At 43.1% G+C, this 24,617-nt stretch overlaps 1 protein-coding gene across 1 annotated transcript; it reads left to right on the plus strand.

Moving 5' to 3' along the window:
- The first annotated feature begins 1,989 nt into the window (after nucleotides 1–1,989).
- Nucleotides 1,990–24,434, plus strand: alp3 (alkaline phosphatase 3). The gene is made up of 11 exons (XM_049576924.1): nucleotides 1,990–3,255; nucleotides 5,774–5,890; nucleotides 7,927–8,042; nucleotides 9,298–9,472; nucleotides 13,198–13,370; nucleotides 13,460–13,600; nucleotides 14,632–14,701; nucleotides 17,477–17,611; nucleotides 20,141–20,332; nucleotides 22,276–22,392; nucleotides 23,818–24,434. Exons 1-11 carry the CDS (start codon nucleotides 3,183–3,185, stop codon nucleotides 24,132–24,134), a joined length of 1,626 nt encoding a protein of 541 aa, XP_049432881.1. The 5' UTR covers nucleotides 1,990–3,182; the 3' UTR covers nucleotides 24,135–24,434.
- The last annotated feature ends 183 nt before the right edge of the window (nucleotides 24,435–24,617 follow it).

Consider the following 24,617-nt stretch of genomic DNA (forward strand, 5'->3'; position numbering starts at 1 on the left):
TGTGCATTAGAAAAGCATAAACTAGATAGAGCTTGTTTGGTCTGGGCTAAGTCTCAGATGTCTTTAACTTTAGCTTTAGATAAAAACAAAAGAACACTCATTAACACCAGTCTTTGGTTGTGTCATTGCCCTCCCTCCATCCAAGGCAGCCTAGAAGCTGGTCTGTAAATGGTCCATTTCAGTCAGAACATTACAACTGACAAAGTGACACAAAACCATCCAAAGTCTCACAAATTCACCTTTTACCACAGAGTACAAGTGTGAAACATCCACTCAGACTGGACTGAGCCTGGCAGGTAGATGCTGCACCAATCAGCCAACTGTGGAGGGTTTAAATGATGACTTGATTGCATTGACCTCCCAATGCCATACCACACTCATGCAGCGTCCTTAACATCACGACAAGCTACTTTAAAAGGAAGAAAGGAGAATTTTTTTATTTGCTATCACTGGAAAAGGAAAAAGTGTGAGTGTAGATCAACATAACAACCTTTAAACTGAGGACTGTTTTCTCTTTGATTACCTGAAGATTTTCATACTAATGTTAACGATATTCCATCTATTTTGTCATGTTTGACTGTTTTTCTCTGCTCTACCTGACTAACTGCTGTCATGACCTGTTTCTATCCCCCACTGGGATCCCTGCAGTAGCACACAGACACACACACCGGTGTGTGTACAGTAAAGTAATGAGCTTACATCACACCATCATGAATCATAATAGTAGCAGATGGCAGCGGGTGTGTGCAACAGTCTGCCGTCCCGCTGGTTGTTGAGACCCACACCGGTGAGGACTCAGTGTGGTCACGTCTCTTCATCAGTGTTATTGACAACATGTCAGCCACGGCTCAGAGCTGCTACTCAAGTAAAGGTAAAGATATTAAAGTGTTGAAATACTCAGTTACAGGAGTCCCTGATCTTCCAGATCATTCAGCCCATAGGCCAGTGGTTCCCAACTGGTCCAGCCACAGGGTCCAAATATTTCCTTAGTCGTTGGTTCAAGGTCCACACAGCTGAATACACTCAGGGTTACACTTGCATTCGCATTTGTCCGTTTGTCACTCACTCTACAGCAGGAAACAGCATTTAAAAATATAAGCTGTGCCGGAAATTCACTGTACTTAAAAATAAAGTGTTTTTTTTTTTTTTTTTTTTTACACACGTTTGTGAATTACTTGTGGTCCATTCAAAATAGACCCACCAGCTGAAACTTCTGCTTTAGGCACTATTTCTTATTTGACAAGACCTGATCCAAAATAAAATATATATGTTTCTTGAAAACAAACATTAAATTCAAAACACATTCAAAACATTATTAATAGTGTTAATTATCAGCCACAAAACATACAAAAATGTCCTTATCCTCAGGGTTAATTTCGTTGACGAAAACTGATGAAAATTTTCAGCAATGACTTTTTCCATGACGAAACTGAGGAGATGACGAGTTAAAAATAGATCTTGATAATAAAAACTAAGACAAAATCTATGTTTCATTTTCGTTGATGAGATGAAAATGTTCGCAGTTGACTATCGGACATTGAAAGCCGAGAGCAGCCGTGCTCGTCATTACCTTCAAATGCTGCATGAGCGACAGGCTGGTTAAGTCCAGTAAATAGTCTGCACCAGGATGTTTCAGTAGCCAGCAGAAACACTCACACCGGAGCAGCGTCAGCCGTTGGTGCGAGCTGTGAGATGTAAATCAGCGGTCAATAATCAGCCGTGTGTGTCTGACTGTGGATGGTGGAGCTGCTGAATGAATTGTGGAGTTTCTCAGTTGCAGTGGTGGCTGTTAGCAGCTAGCTCTGCTTGTTAGCTGCTGAATGGCAGCGGAGCAAGCAGCCACCAGACCTCACAGCTTCACACAGCAGGACTCCTCTCAGATATGGACTGTCTGGAGCAGGTTTGTGGGTTGATGGTGTTTGACAGGCAGGTAGGAGGCTCAGTTATCTGTGAGTGTAGCTGTGCTGTAAGTAAACAGTCTGAACTCAGATCAGTTTTCTCTGACAGAGATAAAAGTTTAGTTTGAATCAGCGACTCTGTGAGAGGACACCAGTTTAAACCTCCAGACTAACATGGATAACTGGATTAGTATAAAGATATAAAAAAAACATACAGAAAACATCATGATTAAAAGTTTACTAAAATGTATGTACAGTATAATGTAAATACTTTCTGTTCAGTATCTCCACCTGCTCCTATTGACAGTGGTGAGAAAAAATGGCCTACATAATCCCTGGCTAATTACTGTGTGTAAGTGAAACCCACTGTGCATATTAACAAATTACGACAGCCCTCGTCATCAGTGGCCCATCCTCATTTACAAGTCTAATCAGCGAACTCTTAGGGGAACATTAGGGGATCAAATTAGCTCTAATAAATGTCCCATTATCAGTGTGACGCACACTACCTGTTGAATAAGAAGTAAAACACGGTTTGGCATCGGTTGACATGTTACCTCTTATTTCATCACCGTCTGCGATGATGGAGAAATTTTTGACAAGCAATCAAATGAAACATGATTGCTGACACAAATGTTTTTCTCTTAATGTATTCATTACAAAATAGATGATGGCTGAGTGTTTGTGCCGATCAGCTCAGTCCCAGCGGACTCTGTCTTTCTTGCTTACATAATTGTGTCCCCCCGCTGCATTATCTGTCAGATACAGTCCATTAATGATTAGAACAAACACACACACACACACACACACACACATACAAACACACTCTTTCCATTGCTGCTCGGTACATTCACTCCCATTCCTTTGATCAGAGTAATAAATACTGCCCTCAATAAACTCTTATCATTAAGCATTATCACTGGAGCTTTAACTACTGTCAATAATTAATTATTTAGATTTAAAGTGTTTGTCAAATACTGTTTACTGGATCAAACTGACACATGCTGCACAGAATCTCAACTCCCAGTTTACTCTTCACTCTGTTAGTCATTTAGCTTTTTGTGTTTTCACCTCCTTTATTCCTGTTTTGGCTCCGATCAGACCGCGGCACAGTCTTTTCAGTCAGAGGCCATAAATTTGCCAAAGGCGAATGAGTCATTATCCATTTATGACATGCTGTTAAAGATGACTGGCAGCTACTGTGAATGGAGACAAGCAATATTTCAGTCAAGGAGGTGATCTTTGGGAAGGTTAGACGAGCGCCTGCACAGCCCGAATGTGGCCATGGAGTTGACTAAAGTGACCGTCTCGGCTCTCTTTCTGCTGCTGGTGGCGTTTGGATCATCCAGTGCCAAAGGTAGGTTCTGATTTGTTTTGTGAACTTGTCTGTGTTTACTCTTAACATTTCATCTTTATTCTTCTTCTTCTACCTTCTTCTTTTGTGACGTTCCAACATCCTTATAGGCGACTTTCTACTGGAAACTTTAGTCAAACTCAGCTCATTTAGCTTTCTGAATTCTGTAAATTCAACCTATTTTGATGCTTCGAATGCTCAAACTCTGAAAATTGAACCCACCTTTGACCTTTGTCAGCTGCTCTTCACCCCCTTCAACCTCTGTCATATTCCATATGGCAGTAAGTAGCTCAGTCCATCGGGACTTGGGTTGCAAGCCAGAGGGTCACCAGTTTGAATCCCCGTCCAAACCAAGTATGGAGCGTGGACTGGTAGCTGGAGAAGTGCTAGTTTGCCTCCTGGACAAGGCGCCTTGAGCAAGGCACCTGACCCTTAACTGCTCAGGGCACCTGTCCATGGGCAGCCCCCGCGCTCTGACACCTCTCCATTCACTGTTTGTGTATGTGTGTGTGTATTTCAGGAAACACCCACACAAACACACACACAAAGAAAACATGTCGTTTTCTGTAGCTCAACAGTCAAAGTACTACCTGTGTGCAAACAAACAACCTAGCAAACAGTAGAAAAACAAGAGAAATATATGTGCTAATTTCCTTTTTAGCAACATGTTTGGCTATTATAGTAATCATATAAATTAATAAGCAAAAAAAGAATCACAAATGAACAAGTTCAGAGTAATAAACAATAAAATAATACATGCCATTGTGAAATATTAATAAAATGTACAAATTTACTTTCCAATTGAATTAGGGATGCACCGATTTCGAAATTCTGGGTTGACGCTGATATCAATTTAAAATAACAATTTAGCCAGTAGCCGATGTTTTTATATTGATGGGTTTTTTTTTTTAGATGGATCGCAGTTTGGCTTGGCGTCAGCAGTGATGTGGGCGCTGTGCTGGACCGTCGTGGTGAAGAGGGAGCTGAGCCAGAAGGCAAAGCTTTTGATTTACTGGTCCATCTATATCCCAACCCTCACCTATGGTCACGAGCTCATGAACAAATATCAAATGCTAACTTTATTAGCACAAGCCTATGCCATTTTACATTGTATAAATTAGCCTAGCGACTCAATTGCTTACATTCTTCACATGTCAAGCGTTCTCCTTTTCATTCCTCCAATCTATTACTCTTTCAGCTGGCAGTACAGTACAGCTGCTTTCACAGCTAACACTTCATCAAACTCTTCAACTTCATTCAGCTTTGAAAGAAATGAAAAACCACCTTCGGCTCCATCCTGCAACTTTTATTTTTTAATCTACTTCAGCTGCTTTCGGTGCATTTCAGCAAACACGTTAGCTTTCTTCACTTCCTTAAGATTTGTATTTCGACTGCCACTACACTACAAAGTTAACAGTTTCAGTATTTCAACTATTCCAAGTCTTTCAGCAGCACATTTTCAGCAGTCTAGGCACATAAATCGCTGATACTTTTCTAGTTTTCCCCTCTCATGCTTACACACAAAGAAGCAGATCAAAGGGAAAATGTTGAGTTTGATGCGTTGATCCTCACATTTCCACCCTGCAGTCCACCTCTTCTCTGTGTTTCTGTGTGCTGTTTTAAAACTTAATCATCACCCATTCAGGGCTCACGTTCTCTTCTCTCTTTGTGCTCTCTTTTTACTCTCACTTCACTCTCCTGAAGGATTCTCCAACTTCCACCTTTCCTTTCATCCTTTACAGTCACTTACATTTTTCGCACACCTTCTTACCCACTCGGTTTGTAAAGGGCTTCTAAACTTTTCAAATCAGCACACTCAGTACGTGTAGAGTTGCACAACCGGCTGCTATCAGCATTTACTGCTTGTTAGCGGACCACTGTATCAAACTCTGTGTTACAGCTCAGAGAGATGTGCTGCAGCAGATAGCAGAGCACGTGAGGGAGGTATGACAACTACAAACAAACATGCTAATGCACATTTGCACATTCAGGTCCCAGAGGGCCTCAACAAAGAGATGTTGACTGGGTGTTTTAAAATTTCCTCTCCCATTGATCTCTGCAGGATGCACACAAATACAGAACAACTCTTTGACTTTCTGTATCCGTCACAATTAAGTTTGAAGTTTGTTCCAAGGAGAGTTGAGATGCGATTCCCCAAAAAGTGCATGTTGTGCTTTAATCTGCAGCTTTTGTTCTGCAGTTCGGTTTCAAACTCCAAACTCTCCTCCAGCGTAGGATTTACATGATCTGACTGCTCAGGAATAGCATACCAGTTACACAATTCATAACATTAAAGGTCCAGTGTGTAAGATTTAGGGGGAATTAGTGGCAGCTAATGATGAGGATTGCAAATTGCATCCAGCTAAAACTTCTCGCGGTTAGACTTTGCCAGGAGCTGAACTGTCTGCAGAAGTCTCTTCCTTCCATTTCTGCCAGTATACCCCCCTAAATCCTTCACACCGGACCTTTAATAACGTTATTTCTGCACTGACACCCGTCTGATTTGTGTGTTTGCCCACAGTTGAGGAGGAGAACCCGGAGTTCTGGAGGTCACAGGCCCGGAAGACTTTGCAGTCAGCGTTGGACAGGAAGCTCAACACCAATGTGGCCAAGAACATCCTGTTTTTCCTCGGAGATGGTAGGTCACACAGCACACTGATAACATTCACAGTCTAAGCTGGCTGAAAAGGTAAGACACGCATAACCTAGATGTCTGACCTTTTTTTGGGCCTAGTCTCAGCTGTTTCCTGTCTGTTTCACCAATGTGCAGTGCAAATACATATATTTATTTCAAAGAAAACAATAAGATATGCAGCAGGAGACCTTCAGTTATTATAGAGGAAGTGTAAGTTTATTGAGGCTTGAATGAATAGAAGAGTGTGTGTGTGTGTGTGTGTGTGTGTGTGTGTGTGTGTGTGTGTGTGTATGAAAAACAAAACTTGCACGTCTTCCTTATGCTCATCATTCTGTTTCTCACTCATTCCTCAAACACTGCACTCAATGAGGACATTGTCACATTCACAGTAAAAGCTCGACTACCAGTCCCTCCCACTACTCAACCTCTCCATCTGGTTGCCCGCGACTCAGGTTCCTCACTGTGCCCCGTCACGCAACAGATCACTGAAACAGTGTCACACATTCTGAATGGCTGTAATGCTGACAAAGGAGTGTACATCATGCCGTGACAGAAAAGTGGACCTTATAGCAAAGAATGATAACACATTTTATTTAAAAGGCGCCTTTGAAAACACAAGGTCACCTTACAGAACATAAAATAACATACAGGACACGAGACATGAATTGGGCAGACACATATTGTTGAGCGTGGGAGCAGTGTAGCTGAAAGCCGTGGTGCCCATGGTGCTGAGGCGTGAGGTGGGAATGGTCAGGAGACCAGCAGAGGAAGAGCGAAGGGAGAGGGGGTGTACTCCTGGAGAAGGTCAGAGAGATAAGTGGTGGCTAGGTTGTGGAGGGCTTTGAGGGTGAGCAGAGGGTTTTCGTAGTCAGTCTGGTAGTGAAGAGGGCGCTGGTGTAGTTGGATGAGAATGGGGGTGATGGCCAGCAGAGGTTTGAATGATTTGAAGTCTGTTGATGAGTTTGGCGGGGAGGCCAGAGAGAACTGCGTTACAGTAGTCAATACAGGATGTAAGGAACATGTTGACCAAGACCTCAGTGCTGGACTGGGACAATGATGGGTGGAGACTGGAAATGTTGCGGAGGTGGCAGAAATCAGTCTGGGTAATGTTTTATATTTGGGGTTCAATGAAAGCATGCTGTCCAGAATGACACTGAGAAGCTCCCATGTTTCATCTCTGTAACAGTGACCCAGGTACTTTTTAACACCTGTCCTCCAGCACACCAGATGTTGTGGTGGTCAGTGAAGAGTCCAGAGAGGTGTCTGTTTCAGAGGCATCCTGCATCTTTGACTCTGACTTGAAGGAGGCCCCCAACAACTCCTAAACACCATCTGATATCTAGGTTATAGGTGCAGACCAGAGTCCCGCATGGGTCCATTTTTAAAAACCCGCACCCACCCATACCCGTCCATCTCAGTACCAGAACCGAACTGCTACCTGTCATTATGTCAAACATGAAACATGTTAGCATGCTCCTTCCACCACCATCAAACCTCCAAAGGATCCTCCTTGGGTGTCTTGAGCTCCATGTAGGCTGCCACCTCATCCTCGGGCTGCAAAGTTTCATGGCTGGAGTCCTCCATGGCGGTGACCAATGTGACCACGGGGTCAGAGGTTACACTTGTGTCACTGACTTTCAAAATAAAAGGAACTGTGGCTTGATAATAGTGATTTAGATGTCTGAATATTGGTGACTCTGGTGCAGACTACATTTGGCAGCCTAGGACACATTCACAAGTTGGTCATTAGAGGGCTTCAGCAACTTGGGATGCCTAAAAAAGAGGGCTAAATGGCTCTGCTGTCATTAACAGTCACCACCATGGTGGAGACGCTGCTAATTAGATCTGTGCTTTGTTTTTCATTGTGAATACCGATGTCACTGGTCCATGACTTTGCAAATGTATTCTACTGCACCTTCAATATTTTTGTCATTGTATGAGTTCTTTTTATGTGGACATAGATAAATTGTAAGTGTGTGTGTGTGTGTGTGTGTGTGTGTGTGTGTGTGTGTGTGTGTGTGTTTTCTTGCGTGCATCAGGAATGGGAATCACAACAATCACTGCGGCTCGTATCCTCAAGGGACAGCTGAAGAACCAGACGGGAGAGGAGACAGTGATGACCATGGACACCTTCCCTAATGTGGGACTAGCTAAGGTAAACACACACACACACACACACACACACACACACACACACACACAAGGATGACTGGACAGATGTAAAGCTAAGTGCTCAGGTGTATACAGCTGCAATTCACACATTTATCTCAGGTACAACCTACAGTGTGACCCCAGGTATCTATAGACCCTAAACTGTATATGAATGTCAGCCCTGTCGCCATGTTAGAGGTATATTAAATAATGGATTAGCTGGAATAAATTAAAATTTCGTGTATAATCACCTGAAAATAAGAATTGTTGTGTTTTTCTCACCTTAAAATGAGCTGTTGATATTTACAAATGGAGTGGGTCCTCGTCCACAGAGATGTTCACCGCCATGTTTCTACAGTAGCCCAGAATGGACAAACCAAACACTTTCACAGTTCATATTCTGTTATCTTGTTGAGTTTGTTTTGAGGTTTTCTGTTTGTCTCCTTCCTTGTTTCATGTTATTTATTCATGTTGAATCTGTTTCCTGTTTTATTTTGTAGATTCTCTCCTCATGTGTCATGTCTGGTTCTACTTCCTGTCTTTGGGTGTTTTCCCACCTGTTTTCTGTCACACCTGTCTCATTAGTCCTTCTCTGTTCCCAGAGTCCTCCCTTCACACCTGTCCACACCCTTGTTGTCAACCAATCTCCATTTCCCTCCGTTTGCCTGTGTCCACCTCCTCCATCTGTGTCTCGTTCTTGTGATTCATTTTCTGTGTATGTATAGATACCTGTGTGTTTCACTTTGTACCTCGTCAATTTTTCTGTGTTCATGGTGTCATTCCCTGCCTGGTTCAGCCTCAGTTCAACCCCAGCCTTTATTCTGCACCACCTGTGTGTATGAGCTTATTTATGCAAATTAATAGTTTTTTAAATATTTTTTAATGTTTTACAAAGATTAAACACACTTTCAAAACAAGACGATGCTGAAAAGATCCATTATTTGTCATTTGTGTGTGCGAGCGAAGAGTGAAAGTCGCTCAGAGAAAGAAAAGTGGTTCAAAAAGCTGTAAACAGATATTTAAAAGATTAATTTGCATTTCATTGTTTGGGTACATTTACTTGATAGATTACAGTGCTGTAATTGTTGCTTATTGTTATGCTTAATTCCCTGTTTGCCCATTTCTTATTATATTCAATTTTTCTCTCTTGTATCTTATTATTATCATCTTCTGCTGAACAACCAGTAGTGCATTTATTCCATCGCTGCACTCTATTTATACTCATCTGTGTGTGTGTGTGTGTGTGTGTGTGTGTGCAGACCTACAGTGTGGACTTCCAGATCCCAGACAGTGCAGCCACAGCTACAGCATATCTGTGTGGAGTGAAAACTAACCTGAACACCATCGGAGTCAGTGCAGCAGCTCGCAACGGAGTGTGCAAGACTCAGAAGGGCAACGAGGTCACGTCCATCCTGAAGTGGGCCAAAGATGCAGGTAAGACAATACTGCAGCAGGACAACACATACATTAATGATAGAGTAAAACTATAAGGTAGTGTTAACACAGAAGAAACAGTCTGTACTTTTATTATTCATGTCTGTAATCCTTGGGTTTCAGAAAACAATTCTGTAGGTTTATAACTATTATTATTATCCAAGGCACCAAACACTATGTGACAATGTGATAGATGCTCTAATAAGACTGATTACCTTCGTTAGAACAGTCTTAAAATTAAACTCCCCTCCTTAGCATTTATTAGCCCCATATAAACATCTAATAAATGGTTTATAAATCACTGTGATGAAGCTGTAGGCAGAGACAACACTTATAACTCCTCCTGTGAAGCCACTGATAACACAGTATAACATGAACAAATCATATCAGTGTTTATGTAGTGTATTAACACTAATCATCCAAGGGTCAAAACTCATGCGAACATGTTGACCTCAAAGATTCACTCTTGTCCTTGAAAGCTGAAGCTGTTTAATTCATGGTCCTCCTACTAGATTCCTCCCAGGGCCCAGCCTTCATCTGCTGAAGAAGGCATTTTGTGGCCTTCTTCAGCAGATGGTGCTTGCTGAGTTGTCATGGAGACCAAAGAAGAAGCGTTATACGAATACTTAATTTACACATCTAATAAATGTAACTATAAAATGACATTATTAAATTGATATAATCAATACAATGACTATTTTAATACCTCGTGTTTCATATTCAAAAATCACTGGAAGATGAATGTAGTTTATTGGAGAATGCAGAGGCACTATGGCTACAGTCTTCTCCACTTTACTAACTGATTTAATAACATTTAAAATATTTATTTGCCAAAAATTGCAATTCCATGCAAGCGTAAAGAGCTCCGTAATGTGGGGGCCTCTCTAGTGTAGTGGTTAGGGCACTTGTCTTCCATGTGGAGGGTCCAGGATTCAAATCCTGCTGGGATCGACGTCAGCAAAGGCTGGTGGTTCGGAGGCTCCCACTGCCGAATCAAACGGGATCAGATTCCTTAAGTAACTCTGGAATCTGAGCCAAGTCCTCATACGAGAGCACATCTCAAGGCTGTTGTAGACGGGGGGTTCCAGACATAAAAACAGATTCATGCAAGCATAAAGAGATCCTCAAGTTTATATAAACAATGACAGGTCAGTGTTAAAGATGGCTCTGAATGTAATTTATTTCTGTACTTTTAGCTTTTTATTATCTTAAAAAATGTGATCTGGGCTTCCTCAAGATAAAATTGCTCACCCATAAGTAACAAACCACCTGTTAACCATCTGTTTGCTCGACTAATTTTTTCTGGGGGAGGACTCCAAGGTCTGTGTGCATGATGAGTCAAAGATGACACGCACACCCACTTATTTAGTGGTGCAGGGAATCAGGTCCCGAAGAAGTTAACTCAGTAAAAAATTGTGATTTCTGCACACACTTCTTCACCTTTGCATCAGTTCATCTAAAGATGGTTGACGTTTAGGTCTTAGGTTTATGGATAAAAAGATGAGTGTTGGTCTGCTGCAACAAAATCATTGTGATCAGTGTTTTACTCAGACTTAAGTGGAAAACAAATGCGTTAGTGTTTGACCAGTCGGCCCATTATGCTGAATATCACACTTGTAAAATACAGCAAATACAATGAGCTGACACAACTATCACACTCATGATGGTGATCATTCCTGCTAATGTAAACAGACTCAGATGAGCAAAACTGGCACAGCTGACACTACTGAGGGTATAATGCAGCAGGATGTCTTCAAACGCTGCTGTGATTGAAGTAACAAATGGGATTTGGTGACTCTTTGTCGGGGAGCAGGCAGATACCTGACACACAGCCCTGCCGTGTCACACTTTAGTTCTGGCTCCTGACAAAAGAAAATCCCTCAGGTCTTATACGGCCTCAGCAAAACCCGATTTTACAGCTGAGCGCTCTGCTGTGAGCCGCGGTGCCCTGTCTGAGCGGCATTACAGGGGCCGCCAGGGAGGTGGGAGCAACAGCAGCCTGAGGCCACAGGTTACACTGCAGGGTAATGTGCTGCACAGGGAAGCACCTTGACTTTTATTGTGTTCCACTGTTATCAACGGCCATAAATATCTCATAACACACACACAGCATGCCGTGGCCCTGACCTCAGCACAGTACTGCGGACTCAGGTGTGTGAATGTGCGTATGTGTTAGTGCAAGGAAGTTAGGTTAAGTTTCTGATGTTATAAAAACACATTGTAGGAATGGTCCTTGTGGCAAAGTCCTCAAATGCTCCCACTAAACCTTTACGCTGATGGAGAGGACCATTCAGACCAGCTGAGGGTCAGGAGCTGTGGGGGCTGCAAGGTATCTTTGAGGTGTCACAAGGTGATAGATTCGAGTACCAACGTTTCGACTAGACCATCTTCATCATCAGACCGACCCTGATGAAGACGGTCTAGTCAAAATGTTGGTACTTGAATAAAAGAAAACATTTTTGCATCGAGTCTTAGAGTGTGCGCTTGACATCTTTTTTCAAGTTACATTTTCGTCAATAGTCAGCACCTCTCCAACCCTGGTGTGCGCTTCTCCTCTCTTCACTCGACTCTTTTTTTAATGACACAATCTGAAAAAAGGAACGTCACTTGTTTGTTCAAGTGCTGAAATTCATAATGCAAACCACTTAAATAGTTTGAATTTAATTTACCATTATTAACCTGACTAAACAATTAATTTCTTAGCTTATAAATTGTCAAAAAAATGGGAAAACGCTCATCAAATTCCAAGAGCCTACGATGATGTTTTCAGTCAGTCAACACTGCAAAGTTTGTTCAGTTTCCGATCATGGAAGACTGAAAGAACCAGCAAGAAAACCCGAAAAAGAGACTTGCACCATTTTTTCTCGAAAAACTCATTCATTTCTGTAACCACTTATCCTGTTAGGGGACGTGGGGGGTCTGGAGCCTTTTCCAGCTGACAGTGGGCAAGAGATGGGGTACACCCTGGACAGTTTACCAGACTATCGCAGGACTGACACTAAAGCCCCGTTTCCATCAAACACTTTCATTATGGTACCTTTGGAACCAACAGTAACCCTTCACACATGGTAGACCCTAGTGTTTCCACTGCAAACAGTACTCTTAAATGTGGGTGGAGTTGTTGTCACTCACTGCTCCCCCCTGTGACCCTAACAGGATAAGTGGTTACAGATAATGAATGAATGAATGGGTTGAAGTATGTGGTATATAATCCAAGCTTTTACTGGAAAATCCATGTGTAGAAAAAATAGGTAAAACATACTGTACATGTGTCAGTCTGTGCAGTACTGAGACTTTGAAATTGTAAATCCACTATGTTTAGATTTTTATTTGATTAAAGCATCTTTCAAATTACATGTGAATAGATGTTTGCAGGAAAACGAGATGGGGCAGTGTGTTTGTTGCTTCCAGCTCGTTCATCTCTGCGTCCCCGGGGTGCATTACAGTCTGCCACTGTGTCTTTTTTACTCGGCCACTGGGGGACTTTAAGGGGGATTTAAAGAGCAATATTAGGCATCAAGGTGGTTAAAAGGGCAAGAGTATATTTACTAACTCATACCTCAACATAGTCTAAATATAGGCTACAGAATCCGTAGCGGACTGAGAGAGATGTGGATTAATGGATCAACTGTGCATAAGTGCATGTGTGCATGCATTACACAGACATAGAGCACATAGGTCTGTACACATGTGCTACACGTTAAGAATGTGAAACCATCTTTTAGGTAAGTCTGTCGGCATTGTTACGACCACACGGGTGCAACACGCCACCCCAGCAACCACCTACGCCCACAGCGCCAGCAGGAAGTGGTACAGTGATGCTGACATGCCCGACTCTGCCAAGAGGGACGGCTGCACCGACATCGCCTCCCAGCTCGTCAAAAACACCGACATAGATGTGAGCTTGTCCCCGATGCATATCCTTCTCATATCATCAGCTTTTAACAATTACACACATGTCACGTTTAAATGTGTGTGTGTTTCCAGGTGATCATCGGAGGTGGCAGGAAGTACATGACCCCGAAGGGCACTCAGGACCCAGAGTATCCCAGGGATTACTCTAGCAGGGGCAAAAGAAAGGACGGACGCAACCTCATCAATGAGTGGCAGAGCATGAAAGTTGGAAAGGTAACACTGTTTGAGAAATGGATTTGGTCGAAGTTAAAGTCACCTATTAGAATAATCAACCTGGTCTCGCTCCAAAGTTGTCAAATACTGGCGCTTGGTCAGTGACTTCTGGCGTCAGACGTGGAAAAAAAGCCGGCGTGACACGTGGCCGGTCAATGTCAGCCGTCAAGAAATGGATGACTCATAATTTTCTGCACCTTAACTCAGACAAGACGGATGTATTAATCTTTGGCCCTGATCACCTAACAAGCAAATTACAACCGTTTATTGGTCCCCTGGCAACCAATATAAAATCTGCAGCAACACATTTAGGCATCACTTTTGATTCTCAACTGGACTTTGAACCACATGTCAACGAGCTCACACAATCCCTCTACTTCCACCTAAGAAATCTGTGTCTTTTCCTGACCTAGAAAGGCTCATTCATGCTTTTGTGTTACTGCACCTCGACTACTATAACATACTGCTTATGTGACTCTGTTAATCTTCAGGGGCTCGACTTTAACCAGTGCAGAATGCTGCAGCTTGTATTTTAACTGGGGCAAACCATGGGTCGTATATGACCTCAATTCTTACCTCCGTCCATTAGTTGCCAGTTAACTTTGGAATTGAGTTTAAGATTCTTTTAATAACTTTGAAGGCTCAACAGTCGTGACCTGAGATCCTCAAAGTTACCCTCACTAGTCGTCCACTAGGCTGGTAACTGAAGGTGACTGTTCTTTTGCCTTCAAGGCCTCTATGGGCTCTGGGATTCTCTGCCTGATTCTCGACTGATGCGTTTCTGTTGAAGGTCCCAACGCAAAACGCATCAGTGGTGCAGTAAAGCTGCTCTACAGACTATAGAAATGTTTCTGGACTTTTTAAAAATGCTACACATGAGTTCAAGGATTGTAAACAAAAACACTATGTTGTTTTATTTGTGGACAGTATTGAATAAAATGTACGTCAAAGAAAAGCTCCTGTGATGACTCACAGCAAAGCCTTTCACCGTCCTCCACCCACTCAGTGTGAATGTTTATGTCCTGACACAGGTAGCCCGCTACGTGTGGAATCAAACAGACTTCAGCGCTGTTGACCCTGAAACCACAGACTACCTCATGGGTGAGTTCTTTTTTCTTTAGTTCCTCCCTTTGTCCTCTTGAGCGTCTCTGTGCTACATGAAGGCGAAGCAATTCCTCTGCGCCCTTGAAAACACAACATCAATAGGCCTGTAGTGTCCTTGGCTCATTCACACGCTTATTCATTTCATCTTGTATTAGTGATGTCACACTTTAATGTGGTACCTCGAACTGCGACTGACCTACATAATGTTTTCAAGGTTCAACAACATTCAAGAGCCATTAAGCGAATCCAGGGTCAGTAAAACACATGACATCATTCAGCTGTTATTTTCACATTATTATGATAGCTGTGTTCAGAGTATTTACTTGCTCTGCCTGAAGGTAACAGAGGCTGCTTCCCCGCAGCTCCAAAACTCCCTAGTTAACATCTTTAACCTGTTCTGTGTGGGTTGTGTTAAGAAAACGCACCGCTTCTAGTCTTTATGCTAAGCTACGCTATGTGGCTGCTGTCTTCAGCTTCATATTTACCTAAATACTGTATGAAACAAACACGTGCACAGATCGACCCCAGGTGGTGCTCAAGCACCTGCACTCTGTCTGGATAAGTGCCATTTTTGCACGTTTTTTTTTTTCAATATTAGTTTTTGAATTTGGCCCCCGGCATCAGTTCTTACTTAAAAGTGTTTTGTTTGCACGGCAGCTGCATTTGAGTCGAGCCCCTGCCCCTCCCTCTACAACTTCCCTTGTAGCAGCCGCACGAGTTCCACAGTTGAGTATCACATGTCCTTCATCTGCCGTCATCAAGCACAGCCAGGTAACATAGTGTTTGCCACTGTTGTGGAATTAAACCACTCTTAAAACATGTTAATACAGCCAGTCTAACTTACGCAACAACCCACCATTAAAGCTATAATATGTAGTACCCAGATAAATATGAAATATTAATAACAGTTACGGACCGTGTCATTAGGTCGCATGTCAATGGCGACGTAACTCCAGTTACCATAGCCATTAAATGAAGGAGAAGAAGAAGAAGCACATGTCAGAGAATGAAGGTTACTGTTGCTAGGCTAAGCTAACTCGTCAGGGATCGTGGTTATGCATTGACGGTTGCTGCACCTTCTGACACCGAAGCTGTCCCGGTAAACAAGCCGGTAAAATGGAAACGGACGGGTCAACCAAGCGATCCCAGAAGAATTTGGGATAAGAAGAGAGCTAAATCAAGGATAAATATTGGTGTGGCTTTTCCGAGATGGAGAGAGCTTCATGAAAATCTAGGACTACAATTCGACGCCGACCTTGCGTGTGTTCTGCTAGACAGGTAAGCAAACATCTGGCTGATGTTATCGAAATAATAATCATTTCCACCAGTGTATTGCAAACACTGCTGCCCGCCGGGGCACCAGCGCTCCGGCCAGCGGTTATATGACTACAACTCCCATGATCCCACGCTACTTTGTGACGTCATCCAACTCCATCTTCTGTCATTGTTTTCGTTTGAGACCCTTAGTGGCAGAAAATTACATATTGCACGTTTAAACTCAAAATCACACCGGCTACCTCCAACTCTGCCAGATTCAAGTTCACCAGCTGCCTGGTGCGAGCGGAGACAAACGTTGAATTGCATTTCCACTTCCACATGTCTTTATAAACCAAAACTCAACCCGAAATTAAAGTTTACGACTCCCATGTTGCATCTCTGATAATTAATTTAAACAAAAATGACATGCAGTTTGGGGCTGTGCTGCGTAAAGAGCGCAGAGGAGAAGAGGAGGAGTGCAGGGCTGCACATTTCACATTTCTCTTAAACAATATCTAAAGCTTATTTAGAACATTATTATATGAACTGGTGCATGACTATTTCAAAAAGAAAGGAGAATGAGGTGAGGTGAGGAGAATGCACTTAGCGTGATTGTTGCAGCTGAACACAGGCCTGTTTCGTAGTTTAGAGAGTAAAATGGTTGGTTTATTATTTTATTATTTTGGAGAAAAGCCTCATTCAATTACGTGTAAAGCTGTAAGTTGTTGATTGTGATGTTATTTACTTTAGAGCACTACAGTGTGCACAGTATGGCGTTGTTTTCTTTGTTGTTGCCTGTTATAAATAATGTAGAAAGTGAATGTGTAGCAGCTGCTGGGTGTATGTAGTATAGATATATAGACATATAATAAAGACACAGACATTTTCCCTGCTCATTTCTGTGCACAAATGTATTGTACGTACTTCTGGCAGACAGAAAACTCCCGACAGGGTGCACTTTGCATTTGCACATTTTTTCATATGTGCCAAACAATTTGTGGAAGGCATGCCCTTTTTCCACTTGAGAACGTGCCCTGCAAAACGTCTGTGCACAGCACTGGCATGAAGGCTTTTGTTCTTCTCATCTGACTCTTCACAGGAAACGTAGAATTATTCCTTTAATTTTATCTTGTGAAATAACTGCAACCTGCATATCCGCAGCCCACTTGTGTCCCAGTGTTCAAATCTCAGTATTTCCTCTGCCACGCTGTGCCTCCACCTCCTCCACTATAGATTTTAAAGTTATTCTGTGGAGTTCTTTGTGGTGAGTGATGGTGTGGAGGAAATGTGGAGATTTAGTCATCGGGCTTTTTCCGGACTGAGTGCTCAGGCGTTGCTGCAGGGACTTTGGATTGTAGCCTCACACTGTGCTTCAGCTCTCCTCGTGTACTGAAAATAGTAGTAGTAGGAGGGAGATGGGACTTTCCTTTCTGCTGCACCTCCTCTGTGGGCTGATAAAACGGACACACTGTATTTTTACATAAGAGTGATTTGCTCTGTCCTTTTCTCCCCCAGCTCTGTTTGAACCTGGTGATCTGCGCTTCGAGGCAGAGAGGGACCCAAAGATGGATCCGTCCATCGTTGAGACCACAGAAAAGGCCATTCGCATCCTCCAGAAAAACCCAAAAGGCTTCTTCCTGTTAGTGGAGGGTGAGGACAACAGCGTCACCCACCTTCCATACACTCCCCCACCTCTTAATCACAAAGGTTTCGTGATGAAATCCCCAGAGAGGTGACAGCTCTGCTAAAAATAGGGAGGAAAAACGTGGCTGGTTCAGGTGGATCAATTCAATCATTGATCCTGTTACAATCACAAAGGAGCCCCGAGTGACAATTAAAGGGTTACACTTGTAATTGTTGTGGTTTGCTAAGAATCAATATGTGTTTACATTTATATTATAGCATCTTCAGTCCTGATTATTTGAGCTGTAGTGCAGAAACAACCTCCAGATTCGAGGCGTTGGAGAGCAGCATGTACCCGCAGTGGATCTGGTGGCTCCACATTGATTCTGCATACAGCTCGATGAGTTTGCCGCAGTGTGTGCGAGCTGAGTGTGGTTGTCTGACGTGTTTCTGTTCCACACGGCTGCCTCGCCTCGCCAGCCCTCCTCATCCATCTCTCCTTTAATCTGAGGCAGCCGCCTGGGGACTCCGTGGTGCTACTGAGTGTCTTCACAATGACTTTAAAATAACAGGCAAATGTATAAATAGAAGCAGGCATATGGTGCAGCCAGTCACTGACAGCTCACTGAGACCACAACTTATTAAAGTCGTCTTCACTCTCCAGTACGGCTGCTGGAGAGGACAGGAGCGGAAGGATGTGCTAAAAATTATAATTATCTATAATTATCTGCTGGAATAAGTGGGTCCCCAATTTATGTTTTATTCCAGCAGATATTTTTCACACTCACTTCTATAATAAATAAATTGTCTGCACACTTTAACAATCTAAAGGGAGATGCATTGCATTTTTAATTGATCCCAAAGGCTCAACTTTGTAACGCACACACACACACACATCTACTGTATCCGCATTAATTTTAAACTTGGCAGAGGTTTCTTTGATTATGTACAGTCTTGACAGCTCATTAAAAATTACAGCTCACCATCCCCCTCAGTGATTTATCACACTTTTATCACAAGTCTCAAATCATCTGAGACAAGTCGGAGTCAGTCTCCAATTTGTGATAACAAACCTCAAGTCAGAGTGGAGTCTCTCAAGTCATCGGAAAAAAATTAATGTCAAGTCTTACGTAATTTAAAGCATTATGGAGACAAGTCGAGACAAATTGGAGTCGGCTTTAGAGTCATTGTAGCATCCCTAGCTAATTAATGGTCTGGCTCTCTGGCTGATGGTTCATGGAGCTTTATTTTCAATAATCTAACTCCAAACGTACCATGAGCTAATATGAAACAAAACAAAATCTTACATTTCTTCCTCAGCATCACAAACAGCATAACACATTGGGTGAACAGCAATGTAGCATTTTGCTAGCGCACACATGCTATTTAAACTCAGAAAACTATTTAAAATAAAATTATAAAGCAACACAATATTAGACACAGTATGAAATAAAATGTAGACAAACCTTGTGCCCTCATCATCCAGGTGCTGAAACCTTACTCTTGTTCTGAAGATGCATTTACGCTGTACACAACATTCGTTCGGTTTCTCTTCATCTACTAAATAAAAGCACCCGCCTTTACAATCTAACTTCCTGGCTTTTCCGTTTCAAAATAAGAGCATGCCTTTACAGTGTAACTTACACCATATTAAACAAATTATATGGCTATACTAGAGCGTGGCGAAGTTCATTCACAGGCATAGTATAGTTGTAGTAAAGTCTGTAGTCACGGGGGCGAGTTAAATTTAAGTTGGAAGTCGAGACAAGTTCGAGTCAAGTAAGTGGATGCAAATCAAGTCTCAAGTTCTTTAAGACAAGTCCGAGTCAAGTCTCAGATCATTTCGAGAAATGTTTGATTCAAGTGTCAAGACATTTGAGAGACATTTGTAGGCAATGGCACCAGGTTGGTTTTTTTTATAAACACAGGTGTAGTTCTGAGGTGGCAATCTGAATCATTCACAAGCACATGGGGCAACACATATGTCCTTGCTGATCAGACCAAATTAGACACATGATGTCACAGCTCTTAGTTTGGTCCGTGGGATGGCCTTCTCCATAAACCAGGCTCCGCCCTCAGCCCCATCTTGACTTCAGGTAACTCAAACACAAAGAGAAAGCAATTAATAACTTACAAAAGCAAACAGCAAAATGACAGAACAATTAAATGTGCGTGCGCTGTCCAATAAAACAACAGACTTTAAAACTTTTCATGATTACTGTTTTTTACATGACTAAGACACAGTTATTTTGTCCATGGTTTTCATCAGGTCGAATTTTAGACTTGAATGTTTTTCTTTCTGCAGTAAAATCTTAAGCTCAAGTCCAAGTCTCAGGTCTGCAGCTCGACCATGTTTACTGTTCTCTGGTCCAAGTGGCTGAACATTATTTGCTTTACAAATGTTTGACTTACTGATTCCGCCTGATTAAATACGAAGAAATGAGAAAATAAATCAGTGGTTTCTGGTTTACTCATACTGTCACTTGGAGCTCCAGTCAGTACCAGAAGCCGTTACTCCACCCCTCCTCATTAACCCCTCCCTCTCTCTGTGGTTAGGTGGGCGTATCGACCAGGCCCACCACGCCGGCCGGGCATACATGGCGCTACATGAGGCGGTTGCTTTCGATTACGCCATCGCTAAGGGACTTGAGCTCACCAAAGAGCATGAGACTCTCACCATAGTGATGGCTGACCATTCCCACCCCATCTCCTTCAATGGATACCCATTCCGTGGGCAGAGCATTCTGGGTAATTATGAACTGACTTCCTGTATTCAGTTGCTTTCCTAAACTGGTACTGCAGGTTTGTGAAATGAACTCACTCCTCCCTTATTCCTCCTTTCTTCCCTCCATCCTTACCTCCATCCATTCTCCCCTTCAGGTGTGTTTGTGTCTCATGACAATACACACCCAAGGTGGCATTTTGCTTATTGTGTGCGTGTGTGTGTGTGTGTGTGTGTGTGTGTGAGATGCCTGCCTCCTCTCAGCGTCAGTGTGCCTCTGCCACCAGCAGCTTGACATTTCCTCTGCTTTCTCTCCCCTGCAATTACAGCCCGGGTAAACACATATAGCTGGCAGCCTTTCTATTTCAGTCCCTCGCCTTCCCCTCGCCTCTCTTCCTGCTGCCTGTCTCCGACCATCGACACTGACGCCTCTCTCTCTATCACTTACATGATTCTGTCTTAGTCCTCCTCACTCTATCAGCCTGTCTCACTTGGTAATCTCCCTTCGGAGCGTCTCTTTATCGGCCTTACTCGCTCCTTGCTTCAACACTCTCGCTTACCTGGAGGCTTAAAACCTGAGATGAACCCAGATCATTCACAGAGGAACAGAGGCTGTTATCACTGATTGAACTGATTTACTGCTTTGTCTGTATTGTGTTAAAATGTCACTGCTGTTTAGCTTTTTAAATGACCGACTGTGGCTGTGATGTGCTAGCCCGTGGGATACACACATGCATTAACATGCACGCATGGCCAGACCGGCTTACCACAAAAAAACCCAACCTGGTCTCTCTGGACTCTGAAGTCGTCGAACACCAGTTCTTGGTCAGTGACTTCTGGTGTCAGACACAGATGAAAAAAGCCTTCATTTCACGTTGGCATGATACACGGCTGGTCACTGTTATAGTTTAAGGGCACCTGGTGGCATTAGGGGAAATGTGACCAGACAAGAACTAAAGTTAGGGCGTTGAAACTCCAAGTCGAGTGGATGGGTCCAATAACCACCGACTTTCACCTGGGAGGCCGGTGTTTGCCTCCTGTAAGATTGTAAAGCCAAACCCTGTTCTTTTTTCATAAACCCAACCATTTGTGTTTGTTGTTGAAGGAAAAATGCGTCAACTCGTGGTGCTGTACTGACGTAGTGCTTTTATTTTGAAAGAGACTGTATGCAAACTGTACATTTCCTGTGAAAACAGAAGTGTATTTTGAAAACAGACAATGCATGTAACAGGCTGAAGTTGACACAGCGTCCCAGAACGTCAACAGCCAACACACCCAGGGTACCTTGCACATCGTCATATGTGGACGTGGAAAGTCCATGACCAAACGTGGACATGTGACGAGGTCGCAGTGAGAGTGTGTTGAAAAGAAAATTGAAGCTCGGATTTCAACACACACAGAAGGAGTGTGACTTTATTCTCTGTTTAGGACTCCATTACTCTACGATATCTTTCTTTTCTTGCTGGTTTTCAGTTAAGAATTTTAGTGCCTTGTAAAGTTCCAGAATAAAGTGCCGGCATGAACAATGATATTTTGGAGATTTGGTTTTTGGCTTGAAAATACTCACATGCAAAGTTTCAGCCCACAGCTGTTTCTGTATCAGCCTTCAAAGCCTGTACTGATTGAGCACATGTGTTGTGTTGTGTTGTTCCCACCTTTCTACACTCTTTTCCAGTCATGTCCTTATTTTACCCTCCTCCTCCTCCTCCTCCTCCTTCCAGCAGTGCAGCAGTGATTAATGTGCTTGTGAAACTCTGAGCTCTTCATCAGTGGGGAGACTCGCCAGGCTAATGGCTCATCTGGAGAGAAACACTCAACAAGCTCTAGACCTCCTGCAGCACCCTGGGGATCCAGAGAGCCATCCTCTTGGTTGTGTGTGTGTGTGTGTGTTTAGCACTTAGAGGCAGAGCGAAGCAGCAGACAACGATGACTCAAAGGTAATATTTGATGGTCTTTCTGGATTTTCCAGGTAAATCTCCGCTGTGGGCGTCAGACGTGTTGCCTTACACCACACTGATGTATGGAAACGGACCTGGACACAAAATCACCAACGGCAAGCGTCCGGACATCCGCGATGTCGACACCAGTAAGACACCTTCCTTTCTTTATTTCTCATAGGTACTTCTCTTTATCTTTGGAGTATTCAAGGACAAAAAAGCTGGAAACACACAGTGGGAATGAAAACTATTTCAAAACAAGAATGACCTTTACATTTTACATGTCCTATAATACAGTGTAACCTTTCCTCATAATATGATCAGTCGTACTTCCGCTTTCTCTGACATTTTTTCTAATTCAATTTCCATGATTTTCTTTATAAAGAAAGAAGGAAAATGACAGATCAGTCAAGGTAATATGACAAAAATCAATGAAGTCCCTGTTCCCGTGAGAAAGGAATACTGAAAGTAGTTATGTAATAAAAGTATTCCTCTTTTTACCTTCCTCACATGGACGACTATTCCACCCCATCTTTTCAGCATTAGTAAGAAAATGCTGTCACACTTCATTTATAGCTGCATTAACAGATTTTTTTGGCCACTTGGGGGCAGGGCACAAGTTGCAAACCAGCCCAGTCGCCAGAATAAGTGTCGGTATGTAAGTTCCTGCAAATCACAGGTACATTTGTACATCATTATGTAGCAGATATGTTGAAACTTTACACTGAATCTGTGGTTAGGTCACAAAAGATATTTAAGTCAGGACCACTTTTGTCAACAAGAACTTTATTTCTATTTGCAGTATTATATTTGGTGGTATTGCTCTGTTCTGGGGCCTCTCTGCCCTTCCATGTGCAAATGAGGAAAGCCAAAGGCAGATGGAGCAGCAGCAAAGACCCCAGGAACAGAACAGAGCAGCATCAATGACAAACAGAAATGACACTGATAAGTCAGACACAGCATGAAAAGGAGGAGCTGGGGTGGAGGCAGGTTGCAAAGCAGCTTGCAGAGGAAGCAGCAACAGTAGGCAGGCCAGAGCAGTTTAAATAGGGCGCCCTGAATGAGATTCACCAATTGGTTGCATAGAAAGGAATCATGTGATCTATCAGCTGACTCCCTTCATCAATCAGCTGATCCATCTGTTGATTGGGCTGTTTGAGATCAGCTGATGTAGCTGGGATGTGAGCTGAGCTTGACATCATGTCCTGCCTGAACTTACACTAGGCTCAATTTATGGTTATGTTTCGGAAAAGATCATGTTCTGGCTTAAAATACCCGGTCTTGGTGGCACAATCCCATCGAGAAACACAACCACTTTGCGGAACACTATCCAAATGCCAGGTTGCTAAAAAAATAACACCCTCATTTGGGGGGCAAAACGCAGCTGGAAGAAACTGAAACCAACAAACAACAAGACCAATTGTTTCATTGTTTTTTGGTTTTAAACAGTGGTCTGCAGCATGTCACACCATCCACCGTTCCCCCCTCTCAAGATGACAGTCAGCTCATATACTTCGTCAATTTTCTCTGCCGACAGAGCTGTATAAACACAACATTTCTGTCTGCCTCCCCAGAAACTAAAGACTACGTCCAGCTGGCTGCCGTCCCCACAGAATCGGCCACCCACAGCGGGGAGGATGTGGCAGTGCTCGCCCGCGGACCCATGGCCCACCTCTTCCAGGGCGTCCATGAGCAGAACTACATCGCCCACGCCATGGGCTATGCTGCCTGCGTGGGCGCCGACCTGAGGCACTGCCAGGGGCAAACTGAAGCACCTGCGGTTCACACCACCTTCACCGACAACAGGAACGGAGCCGTGGCAGCTCATGGCTCGGCCGCTCTGCTCAGTAGCCTTCTCAGCGTGCTGCTGGCACTTACAGTACTGATGTAGGTTGGCTGTTCCTGGTGAACCCTATTGATCGCACTCCACTTTTCACATCAGGGAGGTCAGAGGTCAGGGGCATATAGGGGTGAGCAGGGATGTAGGTGAACCCTTGAACCAGGGTTATGTTGCCTGTAGCAGAGCATCTTGTTAAGACAGAATTCAATCATTAGAGGCCACATACTAAAATATAGAGTTTTCCTGGTTTTACAAAGGCAGAAAAAGCTAACTGTCTAGGTTTAGATACAGAATGTGTTGATGAAAGAAAATGACCTCCAACACTACATTAAAAAACCTACTGAATGTAAATTCATCTTGTTTTCAGTTTGGCTGTGTATTGGATTTTGGTGTCACACCAATTAATCAGTCCCTGTATAGACAGTTTACCCGTAATGGGCTGTGGTTCAGTATAAACTGATCTATACATACTAACAATGAAGCACGTATTGACATTTATGGCTCCTATATGCAGTTTATAAAAACCTTGAATCT

This window comes from Epinephelus fuscoguttatus, linkage group LG5 (genome assembly GCF_011397635.1).
Source record: "Epinephelus fuscoguttatus linkage group LG5, E.fuscoguttatus.final_Chr_v1".
Classification (NCBI taxonomy): Eukaryota; Metazoa; Chordata; class Actinopteri; order Perciformes; family Serranidae; genus Epinephelus; species Epinephelus fuscoguttatus.